Source organism: Daphnia pulicaria, chromosome 1, assembly GCF_021234035.1.
Source record: "Daphnia pulicaria isolate SC F1-1A chromosome 1, SC_F0-13Bv2, whole genome shotgun sequence".
Classification (NCBI taxonomy): domain Eukaryota; kingdom Metazoa; phylum Arthropoda; class Branchiopoda; order Diplostraca; family Daphniidae; genus Daphnia; species Daphnia pulicaria.
In genome coordinates, this window is record NC_060913.1 from 28346749 (window position 1) to 28370189 (window position 23441).

Below are 23441 nucleotides of genomic sequence, written 5' to 3' on the forward strand. Positions count from 1 at the left end.
GGATAGGAAAAGTTCTTTTAAAAAAAATTATAAACCAGGAGGTGCCGGTGTGGCGGCAGGTCCCTCTATGTGTTGTCTTTTCTTTGTGACTGTCGTCTGCTTGACGATTGAAGCAAAACCAAAGAAAATCAGACGACAGTACGACTTTAACTATACGGGGTCGGCCCCCCCAGTAGAAAAATCGACTCCTCCCCGTCTTATCCCCCCTCCAATAAACCGACCACTTCCCAACCAACCATCCGCAAAAAGACCCCCTTCCCACCAACAACCCTAGAAAAACCGACCCCCTTTCCACCCAGCCCCGCCTAAAAATTGACCCCTTCCTTCAATCCAAACCGCAAAAACGAAAAAAGCGGTTCAATCGACAGCGCTCACGATCCACTGAACGGATCGGGATTATTTTTGTGTCAACTTGTCCGTCTCATCAAGATTAATGTCACCTACCCACAGCGGACAAGATCTAATGGACAAAATGCACGGAACCCGCAATTTGTTCGAAAAACCAACCAAAACCCAGTCATAATTTAACACCCCCCGGGACCCTCTTGGAAGTCAAGAGGGAATAAATTCTTGATTCCATTAAATAAACGACGCCAATTTTTTGGGGATAAAGACGAGTGTTTTGGCGCCATTCTAAGTATTTTTTCGATTTTGGAAAAGCCAGTTTTTACACTGCGCTTATGGGGGAAAAAAGGGTGTTCTTAATTGGTAAAACAAGGGTGTAGAGACGTGGGGATATATCCTACAAAAATTTCAGGTGTGTATGTTTTGTCAATCGTTTTTTTCAAAAATATTTAGCTCTGCCATGCAAAAGTTATTTGAGTTGCAATGAGAGACAGTGCATGAAGTTGCAAGAAAAAATTGCGCCATAAAATCTTTCTCTTTGTCTGTAGACATCCACCCGTTTTCCGCTTATGCACGTGCACGTGCTTTTAAATTTTTTATTTAAATAAATTTAAATTTAAATTTTTTAAAAAATTAAATGATAGGGACAAAACTTAAAAAATAAAAAAAACGCCGGAAAAAAATCCTCTACGGCAAAATGAAAAAAATTGATTTTCATTTTGCCGTATCTCGAAAAATAATGGTCAAAAAACTAAAAAAATTTGGAAATCAGTGTTTCATAACAATATGAATCCACTGTCCAAGATCTGACGGATCGGCGTGGATTGACCCAAATATATAGTATTAACGGTTATGTGACAGGACTTATTGCAGACGACTATAAATTAACTGGTCTAAAATGGGTGATGGCTGTTGCTTGAAATACACGGACGACTGTTGTCAATTTCGTGAGAACTATACGACAATACCCGCCCGGGGAAAGAATGAAAGCTATTTTGAGGCGTCCATTGCGCGGCTATGTTTGAGAGTCAATTCCTCTACAACAAGTCCGCATTCAGTAAAACCAAAAATTGGAAGAAAAATAGATTTGTACAATTTAAGAGAGAACCCCCCTCCTTTCACACACAAACCATGGTAATTGTTGGTTTTAGCTAGGCATCTGCTGTTGGAAAGATCCCACTTCCCAAGCCTTAACTTCTTTCAGAAGCCAACACATTTCATCCCACGAACAATTGCAGACTAGCTGTAAACGTACGTGACAAGCCACAATTCTTAGTAATATCTAAAACGATTTGTACGTCGAAATAAATTTTGGAAAGAACAACAAACGGTTTCTATTTCCACTTGCCAGATGTTCTTGCCAATAAATAGCACTTCCACTTGGCAGGCTCCTGCCGTTCGAACGGGCGGGAACCTTTCATAAATCACTTATACTCTACACACAGCACGATACTTCTTTTATATGGCTGAATTTTTGTCCGACATTTTTGCAATTTTTTTGTCCTCTAGTTTGCTTTAAAACCTTTTGGTTATATACGCTATGTATGTTGCATGAAAAAGACAATGTTGGTTTGCTAAACAGAATTTGGAATCAGTTGGTCTGCAAACGTGGTGGCGAGCACACATCAGAGACTATTGAATCGTATAGCCTATCCAATTAAGTTTTATCGTTATGAATTTTGGTCAAGATTCCATGTCGTCTTATTTGAATGGACGTTGCCTCATGTTTTGGAGGCTTTTTCGATTCAACCACACCTTGACCCAATACCTGATCATGTTTGGGAGTTTGGGACTACTCTTTTGTTTCTATTATTGTGGGGGACATCAACAGTTAATAGAATCAGCAAAATGCCGATGCCAAAAAGTAAATGCCCGTGATAATTGGACCATTCATAAGTCTGGTGCTCCGCACCAGCAAATATTAGATACAAAGAAAACTAGTCCTACTACAACAACAGAAGATTCATCGACATTATCGTTTAAATCAACTTGCAGTGCTGCCGCCGATCACAGAGGCCCACACCAAAATTTCATCGGCTATTCCATGTACGGCAGCAATTTCTCAGATCCAACATTTTACAACTCGTACCTGAAATGGTTTGGCGAAACTCTCCGGACAATCCCAATCAAATATCCAGGTGCGTGATAATTGACCATAATTGAAATAAATAATAACATGAGTCATATCTTGAAGTGCCACTCGTATTCAAAAGGGTGGTTGGTGAGAATTTATCACGAGCTGAAGAGCGACAATGTCAAAAGTTGGCAAGTGCTCAACAACGTCCTCGATTCGGGAACCAAGAGCAGTCGTGACCACATTGATCTCTGCAATGCGATCCAAGTCATCAGGAATCGAGTGCTGGGAAACATTTTTGAGATGACTTGGCGTTGGGTATTATGTTAAATTATACATTCTGCAAAGTCTTGAAACGCCTGAATTGAGGTTTAATTTAATGTATTCGATTCCGGACGCAGTTACCTTTATTGGATGACATGGTGGACACTTTGATGTCGAGGGACTCGGACAGTGTCATAATTACTCGTGAACAAGATGCCGTGGCTGAGTGGCTGGCCAGCAACAAAACCTTTCACATTATGAGAGACCATCCGTATCATAACTTGTTTTTCCTTGGAGGTGGGTGCTACACATTTCTATTTCAGTTTCATACAATTATCAGACATTTGAACTATTATTTGTTCAATTAAAACTATAGCTCTTTAGCTGTTAATTTTAATATGGATATGTGTTAACAAACAGCTTCACACTTTCTTGGCTTCACATCATTAGATTCATCGACATTATCGTTTAAATCAACTTGCAGTGCTGCCGCCGATCACAGAGGCCCACACCAAAATTTCATCGGCTATTCCATGTACGGCAGCAATTTCTCAGATCCAACATTTTACAACTCGTACCTGAAATGGTTTGGCGAAACTCTCCGGACAATCCCAATCAAATATCCAGGTGCGTGATAATTGACCATAATTGAAATAAATAATAACATGAGTCATATCTTGAAGTGCCACTCGTATTCAAAAGGGTGGTTGGTGAGAATTTATCACGAGCTGAAGAGCGACAATGTCAAAAGTTGGCAAGTGCTCAACAACGTCCTCGATTCGGGAACCAAGAGCAGTCGTGACCACATTGATCTCTGCAATGCGATCCAAGTCATCAGGAATCGAGTGCTGGGAAACATTTTTGAGATGACTTGGCGTTGGGTATTATGTTAAATTATACATTCTGAAAGTCTTGAAACGCCTGAATTGAGGTTTAATTTAATGTATTCGATTCCGGACGCAGTTACCTTTATTGGATGACATGGTGGACACTTTGATGTCGAGGGACTCGGACAGTGTCATAATTACTCGTGAACAAGATGCCGTGGCTGAGTGGCTGGCCAGCAACAAAACCTTTCACATTATGAGAGACCATCCGTATCATAACTTGTTTTTCCTTGGAGGTGGGTGCTACACATTTCTATTTCAGTTTCATACAATTATCAGACATTTGAACTATTATTTGTTCAATTAAAACTATAGCTCTTTAGCTGTTAATTTTAATATGGATATGTGTTAACAAACAGCTTCACACTTTCTTGGCTTCACATCATTAGGTCTCTGGGGAACCAAAATCAGCCAAGAACGCGCTGCAATTTTGTCTACGGCAGAAAAGATGTTCCACAAAAATCACTTGCACAAAAAAGGATACGACCAAGAATTGCTGATTAATTACTTTCAACCGATGGCTGTCAAAAGCATGGTAGATTTTTAATGTTCACCGTTCACCTTTATGAGATTGTTAATACTAGGCTATACTTCATACGTGTTAGGTTGCACACGACAGCTACCACTGTGGAAAATTCTGGGGCAGTCAGCCGTTCCCGAATCCGAGACAAAACGGTTGGTTTGTCGGCTCGTCGCAGTACAAATTGCAAACTATTAATATTTCGTGCCCTGAAAATTGTCAACCGCACAACTTGACCGGGGCATTAAAATTAGCCGATTGGAGATTGTGCTCAGGAATTTTTTTAATATGTTCCGTTTGAAAATGTAGTCTATAAAAAACAAACAAGATTGACGCGATACGAAACATTTGTTGATGCAGTTGATTTCTTTCACGTTTTCACATATGCCTTCTTCAGTTATAAATGACAAAGATGACATAGATTATTACTAAATTATACGGCAACTGTTAATCGGGAACTTATAATGGTAACGTTGGTGATTAGCTGTAATAAGTCATTTACTTTATTTGAGATGGTGAATCAAAATATTTCTTAATTAAGTAAATTGCTTTTAACAATAAATAGGCTTGCAGCAAGGTTCATAGGCTTCGCAAGATATGACAAAACAAATAAGTTCGACACTACCGGTGTTCCCTAGGTCAAACTTTGAATTCTTATCTTCCATTTGATGTGCTCTTAATTGTGTTTTTATTATCATTTTTATTTGTTAAAAACTTATGGACGTCCATTCGCGAATTAGTGTTCTATTCGCGAATAGAATACAATTTTTTGAAATGTTCGGCTTAACAAAGCAGACGAAAGCCTTTTTTTCTTTCTCGAAACTCATTTTAGCTGTTTTTGTTTCATTGTTTATTCGTCGTCTGCTACTCTTCCTAACCAAATGTAATCAAGACGCGAAATACAGAAAAAGGAATCAAATTTTTACATTTAATTTCGGGGGGGGGCGTCACTGTTGGACGTCCTTTTGGGGAGGGATCTGAACGTTCGGGCCGTTTTTGGACGTGGGGGAAGAAAGGGGGTGCAGGGTTTCCTGTAATGAAAGCATGGCCTACTACCATCACGGCCTGGATCCAGACTGGCTATATATCCCTCTGTTGCCGAATGGATCCAGCATTTCCGATCCAATTTCTCTGACTCATCATAGCCAATGCCGAAAGTAGTAAAATGTTTAACTTTTCAAAGCTTGTTTCCACCGTTTGAAACTTACAATTCTGTCTAGTTACTATTGTTTACTTAGCAAGTGGTGCCATCTATGTTTGAAATGTTGAAATGCTGAAAAAAAATTTCAAAATGGCCGACGTTCACTTTTAAAAAAACAAATAAAAGATAAGAATGTCACATGGGTTCATGTTTTAAGCATAAAAACGATGCGAACCATCGTTAGTTACATTTGCCATAATGTAAATCTACCAGCTCTAGCTTGGAAATATGATTAATTCGTCATTACTGACCATTTTCATTTTCAAAGATTCCTAATGGTTGAAAAAAAAAATCCCAATAAAGCTTTTCAGGTCGACCGATGGAGAAGGAGCCTTTACGAAAAGGGTGATTTTGGTGAGCGTCGCCTACAAATTCATCACGAATTAAGCACCGCCCATCAAAAATGGCTGAGACCCCGTTTTGAAATGGGAGGCGCTTATTTGAACTTTGAATTAGAAATACACAAAGTTAGGTTCATTTTAAATATATTAAAAAAATACCACGAGAATCAGCGTAAAAAACTGATTCTAACCAGGTATGTTTAAAACAAATCGAAATTTCATGCAACGACCCTATTACATCAGCTTCATTTAAATATTGGTCTTTGCAGCGCCAACAGCTGACAGTCTACCTACGAAAAAATGTGAAACAAGTCTATGCAGATGCATATATTACATGGTTGGTGGCTTGGCTTTGTATAAAGACCTATACCTATACATGTTTTTTTTTTGTAAATCGTAAATGGACACTTAATAGAAAACATTGCTTTGTATAAAGAATCTATATACACGTTTTTTTTTAAATTTCAATCTGATTAAAACAAGTGCATGGCTAGTTAAGGTTTCATGCAAATGGTCCGCGTTTGATTTAATAAATCAGTTTGAGGATTTGCGCTAATGCGTGCGCACGCGTGCGCGTGCTGATCAAAATAGAACGATAGCTGATAGCCTATATAATTCACTAAAAAGAAAACCTAAACGAGTGGGATATAGGCCTGTACATACATTCAAATCGTTCATGTACCCCGTAGTTGGGGCAAGTTGGCAGACTTTTTTTTGCAGTTTTTCTCAATTTGACAATTTCGTGTAAATGAACATTGTAAACAAATACGATCAATTCATAGAGAATTAAAATCTGAATTTGATTTATTTATTCAATTTGCAAAACGTGTGGTCAAAAAATTCAAATAAATTCACAAAAAGTAACCGTGCCAACTAGCCCCCCTCTCCCCCTATACAATGTACATAAAATAGAAATATCAAAGAACGCACTTTTTATTATCACGAGTAGGCCCATATACGAAACAAAGAGCACATACATGTAGGACACAGGTATAACATAATTCATATTAAAGCTCAAAGTTCTTTGACTAGCGCAGAATTCCGATCTTCGAGGCCTGTTCAAGGCATTTAAAAAAGAGGGCTGGAAGCGGATGCCGCTGCGGGCAACACAATTTGTAACTTAGTAGTTGAAAACGAGTATAGAAAAAAAGTGCAATGTTTCAAAAAAGTCTCATAGATGTGACTGACTTCAAACGATGATGTCCCACCTAAACACAACGTTTTCACCACCCAAAGGTTTTACTTTGATATTACTTATCTGGTATTTGATTGTATTGTGTTACTGCCTGTACAAGAGAGAATTAGTGGTGAAAACGGACCAACTAGAAATAGTCGAGAACCGAGAATTTCTTCATAAAAACGTAACGAAAACCATTTTACTGTGGAACGGCGTCAGGAGGAAGGAAGTTCGAATTTTTGGAACAGGTAACCAAATTTTCGCAAAACAAAATTGTCCAGTCAATCGCTGTGAGATCGTCAACAATCGCACAGAACGTCCGATCGAAAGTTACGACGCCATCATCGTCGTCTTTCACGACGAATTAATTACTCCCTATGAACTCCAAATGCCAGAATTTCCAAACGGACGCAACCCCAATCAGCGCCTCGTCTTTTTGACCCAGGAGCCTCCAACGAGTTTGAAACGCTATTACAACACGAGTCACATAACTAATTTTTTCAACTGGACCATGACGTACAGAATGGACTCTGACATTCCTTTTCTCTACGGTCGAGTCTTGCCAAAAGAGATGGCGCCTCGAACTACAGAAGAAATTACACATTACAGAGAAATGGCTAAAAAAATCAGTAAACCTCTGCAAGAATCGCAATTGCGCAATAAAACGAAAACAATCGCTTGGATGGTCTCCCATTGCAAGACTCACGGTCAACGTGAAAAATACGTGGAGGAACTCCGCAAATATATGGACGTCGACATTTACGGTTCATGTGGAAACGGCAAATTTTTCTGCCAACGCCACGGAACGTATTTTTCGGAGCCGCAATGCAATAAAGTGATTGAATCCACCTATAAGTTCTATCTCTCATTTGAGAACTCCTTCTGCAAAGATTACGTCACTGAAAAATTCTTTAAAATCTTGGATCTTTACATGATACCGATTGTTTATGGAGGGGCCGACTACACCCAGCACGCGCCACCCCATTCCTACATCGACGCCCTAAAATACAAACCGAAAGAGTTGGCCGCTTATCTGAAAATACTCGACGCCGACAACGCCCTATACAACGAATATTTCTGGTGGAAGGATCACTATCGAGTTGAGTTCATCTCGGAGTACACATCACGTCACGGTTTCTGTGGTCTCTGTCAAAAGTTACACGATATTCAAACTCAATTTAAATCCTTTGCTGATCAAAGAGTGATCTCTGATTTAGGTGATGACAGCAAATGTCAACCTATTGATCCTAATTTGGTAGCATAAATTTATGAATTATAATACAATATACCACACACTTTTATAGCATGATATTAATCCCTGTTTTTTTATGCATGAATACACCATTTGCTAAATTATTATGTTACACAGGAATAATTATGAAAATTGCACGTTTGAATAAAAAAATTTAAAAATGTTTAACTCGCCAACTAGCATAAATAGAGTGCTGAAAAGAAAAACATCTGTGAGAAAAATGGGGTTTGCTAAGTTGCAAACATTTTGTGGTTTGGAGATTTTTCCAAACATATGTTTAGGTATAGCAAACAAAATGCTTAGGTATAGGTAAATATTTGATAGGCTTAGCAGTTTAGCTATATGCAACATTTTCGTTTAGAGGTATGCACAATGGATCTGGCGGCACCAAAAAAAGGTGCATTTTCTTTCCCTTTCTTTTACTTCCGTCGGTAAAAACAAAGAAAATGAAATCTACCACTCTTTTAGTCACCTCAACCTCCCATCATATCATAAGCGCATTTAATCCTTTTTTTCGTTAATCTCCCACCCACATTTCTCTTAGAGGAGAACGGGGCAATTAAAGTAGTGGGTAACTTGGCAACCAGCGTTTTTCGTCCTCTTTCGACCGAGGTATTGCATTTTAAAAATCACCAGTTATAGTTTTTAATAATGTGCATCTTTTAATGCGCAAATTTTTTCCTCTTTTTTTAAGCCTAGCGGGTATAAAAAAATATATAGAAATGAAGAAGTGGGGGCTCAAAAACAAAAAAAAAGACAACTAAATCAACTTTCCCCTACTAGCGGGTGAAATGAACGCGTTTCAAATTTCCATTATCTCTAAATAACCAAACATGTTTCGATAGCGCTATGTCGCTCTAATAATGTCGTTATAATAATCGATAATAATAATTCTATTTAGACATATTCGTTTTCTTTCATTGAAATGTATGTAGAGATTCGCCCAGGAAACAATTCAGCAAGCGAAAAGCAACAAGCCCAAAATCATTCTCTACAAGAACAAGTATCATTCTGACATGGGATTCGGCGTCGGACAGGAACCTTTCATCAAAGCTGGCTGCAAAGTCAATAACTGCATGGCAACTAGCGACCGCAGTTTACTGAAGGAAAGCGACGGAGTCATCATTCACGCCGGGGATTATTCCGAAAACGATTTGCCGACTTACCGCTCACCTCATCAGCGATTCATTTTCTTCAACCTCGAAACTCTTCCCGGACTGCGCCATCTGCCGTGCTTTTCTCGGCGAAACTTTTACAACTATGGACAATGACGTACCGGCGGGATTCAGTTATTTACGACGCTCGACCGTACGGAGCTTTGCGGTTCAAAAGGGACTCTGAAATCATGAGCCAAGATTAGACGAAACCCAATAACTCTCAAAGTTGATATCAGCAACAGAAACAAGTTGATGGTCTGGTTTAATTCTCATTGCTCGACTCACAGCCGACGTGAAGATTATGGTGCTGTCGCCAGTAGGCCTATTGACGTATTCTTGGTGGTCGTTGATTTGATGATGTTCCGGTCGCTTGAATTGACTCTATTTGACTATATCGACAAGAACATGAGTGTAAAGAGGTTTAAATTGTAAATAAAGTCTCTTATATCTCAGATCGACCAGTCCATCAGTTTTAAATCGGCTGGGACCTTCTTTGATTACTTGCATCCTGTCAGGATTGGGTGAGGCTTTTTTGTGGGACAGCGTCTTGTAACGGGCTAGATGAATAAGGGATGGCTGTTCATCAAAAGCTCTCGTCACTTTCAGGTTTTGTGACTTCACGCGTTGATACAATTGATCGTCCTGGCCACCCTAACCCGACCCCAACCCCAAAATGAATTTGAAAATCAATTGACACTTTGAAAATCATTGGTCGATAATGCGGTCACACCTCCGAAATGGTTTGCGGATGTGGGTCTGAAAATATGGAAGAAATTATTTAAATCTTGAATTGAATTATATTTCACCACGCTGCAGTAACCGACTTGTAGTTCCATGAATCAACGGAAAAGGCCATCTGTCGAGGCTTTCCGTCTTCTGTGCAGGTGTAAGGATTGGCAGAAGGTCAACGTCGTGAAAGATGAAACATTAGAAATTCTCTTGTAGCAACTGGGCCTCTTTGAAGCCGATATTCATTAGCATCCCCGGTTGAATGGCGATTTTTCTTTGTGCAAAATGAAAATATATTTTCAATTGAGAATCGGATTGGTTAAATATTTTTTTAGAAAAAGCAAACCAGATTGTTCGACGACGATGATTATGTAGGCCTAGTTGAGTTGCTGACGTTGTAAAAACGGGTGCATGTACCGCAAGAAAACGGTCAAATGATCCGTTCGATTCCGCACTGGAATGACGACAGCCACTTTATGCTGCAATTGACACTCGACTGGTTTGTACCTCCCACCGACTTTGATTCCCGATTTTCTCATCTTGAATTGAACAGCGTCTTCGTCTTCTTTAAGGATGGCGGTCGTTGTCTCCAACGAGAGGTTCTTCCATTCGACTGTGCATACAATTTTAATCAAAAACCATTTTGAAACTTCTGTTGAGTCTCTTCTTTAATTATAAGCTTATGCCAACCGTTAATAGTACTATAGCAAGTATTCGATATGCCAATACTGACGATAAGAAATTTAAAACTCTTACCTAACTGAGATGGAATCATATTAGGACACGGCGGCGTTATTTGCCAACCACAATTTGCATCAGTCGAAGGATAAGAATAATTTTGATTGTTTTTTTTTGTCGGAGACAACAAACCAAGGATGAATGCAACTATAATTGGACGCATATAAAAAGAAGTAAAAATATTTTTACTTTACTAAAAATATTTTTAATTACATAATAATATAACGAGATCATCATGATAACTTAATGAGAATATGTGATAAAATCACCAAGTTCTGGTTATTTTATCACATAAAATTATTCTGAAATCAGGAAGATTTCATGATATTGTTATAAAATTCACATGATTTTACATCAAACTCAATGATTTTATATGTTAGAATGTCCCAAATTCACATCTCACATGTGATTCTCATAAGATATTTGAATCATAATCACATGAGATTGACATATCATTACATGTGAGATCTCACTTGATTTCTCATGACTTTTTTATGATTTATCATGAGACTTTTCCGTAAGGGATAACATAAAACTGCTACTAATGGAACACCTAAAACCAATATACGAATCGGGGAGGAGTTGGTGGCGTATCGGCATCGGGGCAACATGTCGGCACTTCACTACAAGCACCTAAGACCTATGGCCACCAATTGGTGATGTAAGGAATTTTGTCTCTGTTTTGAGCTCTAGTGATTAAGCGAAAAAGAAGGCGAATAGAAGCAAACTATACCAGTGTCCGTATAGTTGGAAAGCATTTGGCATCAATACTTGAGATTTCCCTTTCTAAACGATCGTCACGTGATTCCAGTCAACCAATAGAATCCGTCTACCCGCACAGTATGTCCCCCCACTCTTCCTTTGGTATCGTGATAACAAATTCTATTCCATCAACTAAAACTGACATTCGCATTAATTTGAAAAACGTGATTCCAATTAAATTCTATGACGCCCATATCAATTCGAGTAAACTCGCATTGGAATTTTGCTTATATTCTCATATTCAAGATCGAATCAATCACATTGAAGTCAGATGTGATAACAATGTATTCGAATTGGCGACTAATATTACAATCAAACACAATGCGAGTGAGAGTGCGAACGGGTGAGAAGGGAAAAAAAAATAAAACGTCGGTTTCTGAGCGTCCAAAAAACTTTTATTTCAATTCAAATTCCTAAATTAGAATTGTAGGTTGTCAAATCTATTCAAACCGTCTCAAAGGTAAAATTTAGTTTCCAATTTCCATATAGAGATTGAAACTGGAACAAAAAACTAACAAAGCAACTCAAATTTGATTTAGATTTTTTTTACCATATCCTCGCCCCTTTGCGTAAATTTACTTTTACTTTTTAAGAAAAGCTTTCCTACATTCAATTCGTTCAAATGATCCGTTCGATTCCGCACTGGAATGACGACAGCCACTTTATGCTGCAATTGACACTCGACTGGTTTGTACCTCCCACCGACTTTGATTCCCGATTTTCTCATCTTGAATTGAACAGCGTCTTCGTCTTCTTTAAGGATGGCGGTCGTTGTCTCCAACGAGAGGTTCTTCCATTCGACTGTGCATACAATTTTAATCAAAAACCATTTTGAAACTTCTGTTGAGTCTCTTCTTTAATTATAAGCTTATGCCAACCGTTAATAGTACTATAGCAAGTATTCGATATGCCAATCCCAGATAGGAATTTTTGTCCCAAGGCGGGACCAAAGCCGTGCGGATGGTGCGGGGGGCACAGGGGAATCTCTAAGATGTCCCATTGCGAGCCCTTATTTGAACACGTTACTCATTTTAATCTTGTCGGATACGTCATTTTTTACTCCCTCTCGTAGAAGTCTCTGATGCGTCCCGTTTTTATTTTTTGGCTCCTTCTCGACACTTAGAAAATTTCGGAGAAACTGTCTTTGTCTTTTCGCGGCAAAGTTTGATTCTAAAATTCTATTATTAGCTTTATCTTCTAAGCTCAGATATGATTTCGTGGCCCATCTGTATAGTACTGGCCTCTCACCATGACGATCCGGGTTCGATCCCCGGGTCAGGTTCCATATTACTTCAACTATGCAGTCGAATTATGATGTGTGCCTGGTAACCCTTTGTATACTCTGACAAATAAACTTTGTCCGGATATCCGGATCACCATTCGTGAAAAAATGTCGGCACAGCAAACACTCATAAGAAAAAGAAGTGTAAAGAAAAAAGGAACGAAATTCAGAGTCCAGAAAAAGATTTATTATTAATGACTTCTTGAGATCCTTTTTCCGTCCCAAGTACGTCTAAAGTCCATCCAATGGGACGGGATAAGGACCGCTATGAGATCTCGGCGAAGCGGACATTGGCCATACGTAAAAGACGTCCTAGGAATGTAAACTTGGGAATCTGCTATGTGCCAAGTACATCCCAGACGTCTCAAAGTGACGTGTTTTGGGCGTCTATGGGACTGCAGTGTGCTATCTGGGATACTGACGATAAGAAATTTAAAACTCTTACCTAACTGAGATGGAATCATATTAGGACACGGCGGCGTTATTTGCCAACCACAATTTGCATCAGTCGAAGGATAAGAATAATTTTGATTGTTTTTTTTTTGTCGGAGACAACAAACCAAGGATGAATGCAACTATAATTGGACGCATATAAAAAGAAGTAAAAATATTTTTACTTTACTAAAAATATTTTTAATTACATAATAATATAACGAGATCATCATGATAACTTAATGAGAATATGTGATAAAATCACCAAGTTCTGGTTATTTTATCACATAAAATTATTCTGAAATCAGGAAGATTTCATGATATTGTTATAAAATTCACATGATTTTACATCAAACTCAATGATTTTATATGTTAGAATGTCCCAAATTCACATCTCACATGTGATTCTCATAAGATATTTGAATCATAATCACATGAGATTGACATATCATTACATGTGAGATCTCACTTGATTTCTCATGACTTTTTTATGATTTATCATGAGACTTTTCCGTAAGGGATAACATAAAACTGCTACTAATGGAACACCTAAAACCAATATACGAATCGGGGAGGAGTTGGTGGCGTATCGGCATCGGGGCAACATGTCGGCACTTCACTACAAGCACCTAAGACCTATGGCCACCAATTGGTGATGTAAGGAATTTTGTCTCTGTTTTGAGCTCTAGTGATTAAGCGAAAAAGAAGGCGAATAGAAGCAAACTATACCAGTGTCCGTATAGTTGGAAAGCATTTGGCATCAATACTTGAGATTTCCCTTTCTAAACGATCGTCACGTGATTCCAGTCAACCAATAGAATCCGTCTACCCGCACAGTATGTCCCCCCACTCTTCCTTTGGTATCGTGATAACAAATTCTATTCCATCAACTAAAACTGACATTCGCATTAATTTGAAAAACGTGATTCCAATTAAATTCTATGACGCCCATATCAATTCGAGTAAACTCGCATTGGAATTTTGCTTATATTCTCATATTCAAGATCGAATCAATCACATTGAAGTCAGATGTGATAACAATGTATTCGAATTGGCGACTAATATTACAATCAAACACAATGCGAGTGAGAGTGCGAACGGGTGAGAAGGGAAAAAAAAATAAAACGTCGGTTTCTGAGCGTCCAAAAAACTTTTATTTCAATTCAAATTCCTAAATTAGAATTGTAGGTTGTCAAATCTATTCAAACCGTCTCAAAGGTAAAATTTAGTTTCCAATTTCCATATAGAGATTGAAACTGGAACAAAAAACTAACCAAGCAACTCAAATTTGATTTAGATTTTTTTTACCATATCCTCGCCCCTTTGCGTAAATTTACTTTTACTTTTTAAGAAAAGCTTTCCTTCAAACAAAAATAAACGGGTAGGAAGGGTAAGAGGAAGGTGGGGAGTCGTTCTCGCGCGCTCTTCTTTGAGCTTGTAATAAAAATGTACTCTTTTTTTTTGTTTTCTTTCCCTTTCTTTAACGCGAATTTTAGTTGCCGACCCCTCCCTTGGAGGAAGAATCTGTTCGGTAATGCATTTTAATTCCATTTAAAACGCGTGCAATTTGGCGGGAACGCGTTTGTAAAGTGAGAAGAAATGCGGCAAACCATAGTTCAAGAACGCAGTATATGACCCAATTCTCTATTTCTGAACTAGATTTGGAGTCATTTTTTGAATCCATTCAAAAAGTGTTCAATGAACACAAGAGCTAAGAAGAATAATTAATACAAAATAGGTTGCCTTTGTATTATTTGCTACGAGTAACCTGAGCCCCGGTCAAATCCGGGGAACTTTGGTCTAGCGTAAAGTCGGACTCTTGCTATTCGCTTTCCTAGCTGTAGCACGATCTGCCCGTAATAGATTTTATCGTGGGAAATCTGCCCAGTACTTGAAGATTTCGTCATCACGGAGATGGCATGTGAATGAAGTCTGCAGAAAGGCCTACTTTCAGATCAAAAATATTGCCAGAATCAGGAGATACCTGGACATCAACGCAACACGGACGCTGGTACAAGCGCTGGTGATATCGACTATCGATTACTGCAATGCTCTACTAGTCGGCCTGCCAGAGAGTGTGATTGGAAAGTTGCAGAGAGTACAAAATTCAGCGGCTAGGCTAATTCTGCGCCTTGGAAGGCGAGAGCACATCACTCGTCATCTGAGAGACCTGCACTGGCTGCCGGTTAAGAGGAGAATTGAATTCAAGGTCCTGGTACTAGTCTACCGCTGTCTGCACGGATTGGCGCCGCAGTACCTTGCCGACTTGGTGAAGCTGCGCGACTCGACGGTACTGACCAGGTCGGCAGGTGCAAAACATCTGTTGGTGCCGAAAACAAGAACAGCGCACTATGGGGATCGTGCCTTCTGCAGAGTTGGGCCGGTCCTTTGGAACAGCCTGCCACCGAATATTAGAACCAAGGAGTCACTCTCAACTTTTAAATCCGCCCTAAAAACCCATCTGTTTAACTGTCCCCGCTGATGCAAAACTTTACTGTTTCCCTGGCCATGAAAATGTTAGCGCCTTTGATCAAGTCTTGTTAAAGGGCGCTATATAAATGTCAAATGTCAAATGTCAAATGTCAAATGCTATAGACATCTGGTGGTGATGCTAATTGTTGCGTCATCAAAGATTGCGTCATCACGGCGACGACATCTGGTGGTGATTTGTTTGGGCATGTTTGGGCATGTTCCATATTGGGGGAGGAGCCTGTGTTGACACATTGTTGACACAGACACAGGCTCCTCCCCCAAAATGTCCGTGACATGAATAAGCCCCTCCCCCAAAAAGCTTGTTCTTTTATTATATATGGATTCTGACATAGAGAACTCGTAATCAATGTTAATTTTAAGAGATTTAATTATTACAACGGATGGGTGGGGACTCGAACTTTAGACCTTTGACATACAAGCTCAACACCTTACCCATTACACCAACAGTTAATTGAAATCTTCTGAGATTCCTCTTTACTTATACTTCGTTTATTTCGTGGTCTCATCGAATGATAAGTATAATTTATATACAGGAGAACTAAACGTAGTATATAGGGGAGAGTGGCGCGACTGGCTCACTTTTTTTTCTCTTAGCTCCCATTCCCTTATTTTCCAACGTATTAAGATCCATCAAACCTTAAAAGAAAGAGAATATTTCCTGCTTTAAATGGTGATTTTTTCATTCCGATCTAAGTAAATTAAGACTAGGTTATTACCGATTTAAAAAAAAAAAAAAACCCGCCCCAGATACTTGCTCACACTGCCGGGGTGTCTCGGCTCCTGTATTTTTTACGGAAAACCGTTGACTGACAGTAGAAACTCAAAATTAAAAAAAAATAACCCAATAATGCAACCCACCAACGGAATATCAATAAAAAGCTTAAATAAGTATGGTAGTTGACTTAAAACACGAAAAAAGTTGACCAAAAATAATTTTACTGCTATCATATGCAATTTTATGTAAGCCAAAAAGCCACGACGCTGTGTGGTCGATGCGCCCCCAACAAAGGGGTCTTGGTATATTATTGAATATATCTTATTTAAACTATTGTAAATATAAAACAAACTAAACAGGATTAAAGAGGAGATAACGTAAAATATTTTCCATATTTTTTTTATAATTTTAAAGTAATCGGGAAAGCCGATATTTGATTAAAAATTCAAGGTAGGGCGACCCAATTTTAAGACGATTTCATTTTTCATTCCTAAACCGTTCGTCGTACTACCATGAAATTTGGTTTTAAGATGCACATTACTAACATCTACATCTCCTGATTTTTTCAATATATTATTGCAATTCTAACCCATCAAGAAATCAATTGAGCCATCCGACCCGAACGCCAGATCACCCCACTCTCCCCTGTACATAATGGTAATAGGCTATAGTTTTAATTATTGCTAATGCTATATGCCGCAAAAGTTAACCCTTATTCCCCATGTATGCGAGATTGACTCGCTGTTTATTAAGAGAGAGATAGAGGGGATTTTTGAGTTAGTCGTCTTACTTTGGAGTCATCTGAAGAAGTTTAAAGTAAATTCCCATGCTTTTCCTAGGCGATAATCGCACTGATGGTTGGCAGTAGACACGGCAGCCATTTGTAATAGAATTAATATTCATTTTTGAATGTAAATTTTTAACTAAAGCCAAAGAAAACTTTGGCGCCGAGCTCTTTTGTCGTTTTCCTTCCGTCCTGGACTAATTTTTCGAAAATATTTTATAAATAACACAATACAACGTCCTTCTCTTAAATTTGTCTTACCTTATACCACTGAGTAATAGAAGAATGTAGAAAAAAGATCGAAATTCGTAAAGGATATACAGCCTCAGCAACCAGTTAAACGTGGCCGTGGACGCCCAGTAAGTTTTTATTTTTTTATTTTGAAGTAGTAGTTGCTATGGATAATCGGCTCATTTTGTTGCATAATGTGAGTCGATGACAGTGGCTATGTGGGTATAGGAGCGAGTTCTGATGCGGTAGACTCGAGTTCGAAACCCGCCGGAACCAATTTTAGTTTTCTTATGAATTGGTAGTCTGAATTCTTCTGGTAGTTGATGGAAGTGGAAGCTAAGAAAAGAGTATCTATTTCATTTTCACATATTTTCAATCGATATAAACGTTGCCGTAGAATTTGGACGTAGAAAATTTTCTCACTTGCCCTGCTATTTTAGACGTCAAACATGAAAACGCACTGTTGATGAATTACAACCACGACGACATATATCCAAATACCAAATTACGATATAAAGCTACAAAAATAATTAAGGTGTGGTGTAAGAATGAGGTACCCAAAGACGTTTGGACATATGAACATTCCGACATTGTATGTAGAGAACACACCTGATTTAATATAAATACCGTTAATTTAGTTTAGTGCAAGTTAGGTGGTAGCCTACTTAGTCACGTTATTGCACTCATATAAAAAGTAAAGGTAAAATAAACAATTATCAAACCGTGTCCAAACATCATACACATCAATAGTAGAGTTCTTTTATATCTATCTTTTATTCCTGAGGTATGACGTATTCCTGCAATAATATAGAGTTTAAAAAAGTTTAAGATAGGATAAGTAAAATATAGAGTCATGAAGGTTATGTAACCATCAGGTTATGGTAACCATCATAGTATTGTCAGTCACAGTGTAGTGGTTAGAGGACCTCGCTGGCAACGCAAAGGTTTAAATCAACTCTTTGAATTACTATTTGTTGTTTCTTTCATAAAACCTAATCGCTGGACGTTTGCCATTTTGTATTTCTCCGGATAAATTCCTAAGAATATTCCAACGCGACAACGCCATTAATTTTTTTTATATCTGATCATATCTCGCATATCTGTCACATGGCGTAGTGGTAAGAGCGTCTTGAACAGACAACATCGCGGTCAGTGAAAAATCTTTTTTCAACTCTTCATACCACCAATCTTTTTTCGTAAATCCAATCGCTGGACGACTACCTCTCGCGCGTTTTATTTGTTATGTATTAATAATGATAACGATTGATATATCTCATGTATAGTGTAGTGGTTAGAGCTCGAATCTATTAAGACAAAGGTCCAAGGTTCAACTTCTGCTTCAGATCTGTTACATGTGCTTAGAATTTGTGGAATATATGTATCTTCTAAATCGCCGTTTTTATCTTATGTAATCTTTAATTACGCATCTAACATCCTTTTTCCAAACAAAAAGTTGTACCACCATTTTGCCCGAGTTCGCGCCCAGCTACTTTGTCTTATTTTTTGTTACCCACCCCTAAGAATGTCGGAAATCTGCCCATGAAATGTTTTTTTTTACGGATTTGGTTTTACTATTTCGACCATTAATAACACATTTGGCATTCGTTTTTCAAACAGAAAATTTCACGGCAGCTTCCGCCGAGCGCGCGCCGAGCTACTTTGTCTTTTTCATTACCCTCCCTTATAAAAACCATAAATCTGTACGTGGAACGCCTTTCCAATGGATTTATATTCCGTTAACAGAAACGGAGTATGATGTCGGGCAGATTCTTCCTCCACGGGTTACTTCGGCCATGGACTTATATAAAACTGCTTGAAATTGACGCAACAGCCAAAAACTTTACGTCATCTGTGATGTTCGGGAATATCATTCAGTCAGTGACACGTAAGTATATAGTTTATCTATCTCGTACAGTAGGCTACATCTTTCCTGCATGACTTCGGCCACACCATCTGGCAAATGCTGGAAATGGGTGCAGTTGTTGTACATTTCAAAGTACATTTGGATGTAAAAAGCTTTTCTGTTATTATAGGCTGTATATACACTGCTGTTTTTAAGTTTGTTGCTGTTCGCAAAACAGACAGCAATTATCCGTGGGATCAAGTGTGATGCGCGCCAGTCTACCAAAATGATGTTCCGGCTTTTTTTATTTTATTTTACTCCTTTTTCGGCGTCTATAGAGAAATGGGAACTGTAACAACAGCAGCAGCAGGTACCGAGAATATAATAGTAAATGTTATAGGCTAAGGTTTGCGCTGCGTCAATTTGTAAAATTTTTTCTCAACCTAGAGATACTTCAAAGACGATCATTAGCGCAATCTCTCACATGATTCAATATCAATCAGGAAAAATCTGAATATTTTATAACTCTTTCCATGAACAACTTTCTCACGAATTGACCATCAGCCAGCATATATATAGCACAGCCGTCAGCTGGATTTCTAGAAATATTAATCAGTGCCGGCCGGTGCCGGCCACCCATTTCATGCCACCAACCATGTAATATATGCATCTGCATAGACTTGTTTCACATTTTGTCGTAGGTAGACTGTCAGCTGTTGGCGCGGCAAAGACCAATATTTAAATGTAGCTGTAATTACCGTCAGCGCTGGGAATAAGTTTAGATGCTCGCACCTGCTGTTACTTCATGCTGCCGTTTTTTGTCAAAGATTTTCTCAACCAGGGCTAATAAATAAGTTATTACACAAAACGTTTATGTACATTTTTTTCCTTGGCTACTCACGCTACTGCTTTTATTGCAGACCGTATATTCCAGAACATTTTTCCAGAATATTTGTTTGGTTTTATACTGTTCAAACAAACCCAAATCACAAGTGGCGAGGAAACGGCAACTCCTCTCATCACGAATCTTTTTGGCCTTGTGTAAAAACGTGGAGGACACTATGAGTCAACCTGAACACGAAAGGGTATTGCACGTATAGCAAGCACCGGACTAAGAACTCGGATAACAAGTGTCCACGCAAAAATTATTTAAAAAAGTGAAAAGCAATCTGAAATGGGTTCCTCGACTCATCGCCTGTTACTCTCATCATAAGTCTCGATGGTTCTATGGGGAAGAAGTTATCGTTATTTCGTGATCTTGTTTCTGCTGCCACATCTTCACCAATCTCGTCCGGCAGTATGGTGTCAAAAAAGTAAGATTCATCAAGGAAACATTAAGAACTAATTATGCATGTAAATAATTTCATATTATTAATTAAGGTTGAAGTTTAGATTGAAAGTGATAACCTTCTCGGTGCACATCAGCATGAGAATGTCTTGCAAGTTTTGAAAACGATTCTCTACTGGAACAGCTTCTTCGGGAGAAAAGATTTCGGATTCGGACAGCAGCCGTTTGTCAATGCCAAATGTCCAACGGCGACCTGTTACGTGACCGACGACCGCTCGCTATTCAATCGCAGTGATGTCGTCGTCTTCTCCATCCAAGGAATGAACCTGACAGATTTACCGACTTATCGATTTCCGCACCAGCGATTCGTCTTCTATGAAATGGAATCTCCGGCCAACACCGACTACACAGCAGCGGTAGAATACTTACCTTAACATACTTAAGTGGGCCAGGATTACTTACAAGACGAAACTACTTACGAGCTTATCATACTTAAATAGTTTTTCATACTTACATTTTGTTAGTAACGATTAAGCATGTAAGTATGTGCCTCCAACATACTTACTTGAATATAAGAAAAGCCTTCTGTAGGAATCGAACACGGGTCTCCCGCATCACAGTCAGATGCTGATCCGCTATGCCATTTTAAATATGATTTCTCTAATTAAATAACCGTTATTAATCAATGGGGGGTTTAGGATTTAGAGATTTTTATGTCCAAACATCATATTCAATTTTCTCTCCTAAAGCGGCGAGCATGTGCCCTTATTCATTTTTTTTCATAAAAATGATTCGCATGAAAGCTGCTTTAAACTCGGTACTACCAGTTACTTCAGTAGATATAAATAGGGCAGCAAGTTTTTCCTACAATTAATGAAAAAAGGAGTTAGATTCCTTTAAACAAGTAGTTTACATGTATTCTAGAGTTCTACCTGAACGATGGCCATATTTCTTGAATAATGCTCATGGATGGACTGAGACACAAAGAGCAGGGCCTCGTAGGTCAGGAAATATCTGTGTCGCAATATAAGTAGCAAGCCATAGCCTCCCATTCAAATTCACTAAACGCAGCACCATGAGTGAAAAGGAGGGATTCAATTTCACGATGAGCAGGAACCAAATTTTGCTGGCCAAAATGTTGGGGTTGTTGTTCGTGATCAAAATCATGCCTATCTTCAGCTGATGATTGTTCAAGACCAGCCCTGACGTCATTAGTTGTGTTACTACTATAGCAACAACCACATCTTCAATGGACGTGGGATCACTAGCCCCCTCGACTAACAAGTTGAATCCATCAGTAGTCGATATATATAGGCTAATCGATATGGGGCTCAATTAAATTTCAAAAGTGAGCAAAAGTACAAGTATGTTATTAGCTGTTTAAGTATGTATACGACGAAAATAAGTATGAAAAATTGGTATAAGTATGTTCGTCCAAAATACTTACAAATTTACAATACTTACAAATAGTTGAACATACTTACAACTCCCTAAACTACTTGATATTTAAAAAAGATAGTGCTGGCAAGTATGAAAATGAGTTTAAAGTAGGCTAAGTTAAAAAATATTTCAAGTAGGAAATTTTCCAAATTAAGTAGGCCTATGAAAAAAGCCCTACTTGACAAATTCAGTACTTTTAACCTACTAACATACTTGAAATTAAGTATGTTACCGCTGCTGTGTACAGACCGTTGCTGCACAACCACACCCGTTTTGGTTTCTTTAATTGAACAATGACGTATCGGCTGGATTCGGACATTGTTAACCGCGATCCTTACGGCATAGTTTTGCCGACTCAAAATAGTACCTCGTATCCGAAACTTCGCCGGGGTAATAACGCGGCAGCATTACATCACGACCTGAATAACAAGGATGATGAGCTTGTCAACATTTCCAGCAAAAAGAAACTGGTGGCCTGGTTCGTGTCGCATTGCGTGACTTCAAATCGTCGCGAGGATTACGTCAGAGAACTGAGCAAACACATTCCGGTGGACATTTACGGCAAGTGCAGCAATTTGACTTGCTCGAACCGAAACCATTGCAAGGAAATGATCCGCAGAGATTACAAATTCTACATCGCTTTCGAGAACTCGCTGTGCACAGATTACGTCACGGAGAAGCTGGCCATTGGTCTCATTTATGACGCAGTACCCGTAAGTCAATATAACTATCACCTTAAACGAATATTGGAATTCTTGTTCAGCGTAAATTATTCTTGATTTCTAAAAAAATAGAATTGGGTCTGCTTTTTCTTGAATAGATTGTTATGGGCAGTGTCGACTACACCAAATTTGCACTGCCTCATTCATTTATTGACGTCAACGACTTTTCTACTCCGAAACTACTTGCCCACTACCTTCTACTGCTGAGCGAAACAGATGCGCTGTACATGCGCTACTTTGACTGGAAGCGGGACTTTACGGTCCACTTGAACCTTATTAGGCTGAGCTGGTGTCGCCTTTGCCAACTGGCTCACGAGAGCCAAATTTCATTAACGACTTACAAAGACATTCTTGAGTGAGCAATAACCCTTCCAACTGCAGCAATTTGCCTCCCAACCAAAATATCCGTTTCCGAAATTCGAAATAAAATGTAATTGATTTGAAATCCGATTGTTGTATTTGTAAGAAAATTTCATGGATGTGGTTTTTGAATACGCTGTGGAATATTTTTAATATATGATCCCTGTTTAGTGTTTGCTGTTTAGTTTGGTTTAATCTAATTCATATTAATCAAATAATATGGCTGAAATTTAAAAAAAAAAAAAAAAAAAAAAAACCTTCGTCTGTTGAGATCCTTAAAATTTGATTTTGGATTGGAATGACGACAGCCACTTTATGCTGCGATTGACACTCGACTGGTTTGTACCTCCCACCGACTTTGATTCCCGATTTTCTCATCTTGAATTGAACAGCGTCTTCGTCTT

The 23441-nt window shown here is 38.6% G+C and overlaps 3 protein-coding genes across 3 annotated transcripts; all 3 read left to right on the forward strand.

The window, feature by feature from the left end:
- The first annotated feature begins 1834 nt into the window (after positions 1-1834).
- LOC124321030 lies at positions 1835-4391 on the forward strand. The gene is made up of 8 exons (XM_046783950.1): positions 1835-2483; positions 2559-2737; positions 2821-2986; positions 3104-3310; positions 3386-3564; positions 3647-3806; positions 3960-4105; positions 4176-4391. The coding sequence occupies exons 1-8, from the start codon at positions 2018-2020 to the stop codon at positions 4389-4391; spliced, it is 1719 nt and encodes a 572-aa protein (XP_046639906.1). The 5' UTR covers positions 1835-2017.
- Positions 4392-6831: 2440 nt separating this feature from the next.
- On the forward strand, positions 6832-8083 carry LOC124321041 (alpha-(1,3)-fucosyltransferase C-like). The gene has a single exon (XM_046783956.1). It carries the CDS (start codon positions 6832-6834, stop codon positions 8071-8073), a length of 1242 nt encoding a protein of 413 aa, XP_046639912.1. The 3' UTR covers positions 8074-8083.
- A 14052-nt stretch (positions 8084-22135) lies between these two features.
- LOC124320390 (alpha-(1,3)-fucosyltransferase C-like) lies at positions 22136-23092 on the forward strand. The gene is made up of 2 exons (XM_046783270.1): positions 22136-22668; positions 22776-23092. Exons 1-2 carry the CDS (start codon positions 22249-22251, stop codon positions 23034-23036), a joined length of 681 nt encoding a protein of 226 aa, XP_046639226.1. The 5' UTR covers positions 22136-22248; the 3' UTR covers positions 23037-23092.
- Positions 23093-23441: the final 349 nt, after the last annotated feature.

Excerpts from the sequence above, each read along its gene's own strand:
- LOC124320390 (XM_046783270.1), top strand. The coding sequence starts at position 22,249 with ATGACGTATCGGCTGGATTCGGACATTGTTAACCGCGATCCTTACGGC. Across the intron at positions 22,669-22,775 it reads TCATTTATGACGCAGTACCC|ATTGTTATGGGCAGTGTCGA; the intron begins GTAAGTCAATAT and ends TTTCTTGAATAG.
- LOC124321041 (XM_046783956.1), top strand. The coding sequence starts at position 6,832 with ATGTCCCACCTAAACACAACGTTTTCACCACCCAAAGGTTTTACTTTG.
- LOC124321030 (XM_046783950.1), top strand. The coding sequence starts at position 2,018 with ATGAATTTTGGTCAAGATTCCATGTCGTCTTATTTGAATGGACGTTGC. Across the intron at positions 2,484-2,558 it reads AATCCCAATCAAATATCCAG|GGTGGTTGGTGAGAATTTAT; the intron begins GTGCGTGATAAT and ends CGTATTCAAAAG. Across the intron at positions 2,738-2,820 it reads TTGAGATGACTTGGCGTTGG|TTACCTTTATTGGATGACAT; the intron begins GTATTATGTTAA and ends TTCCGGACGCAG.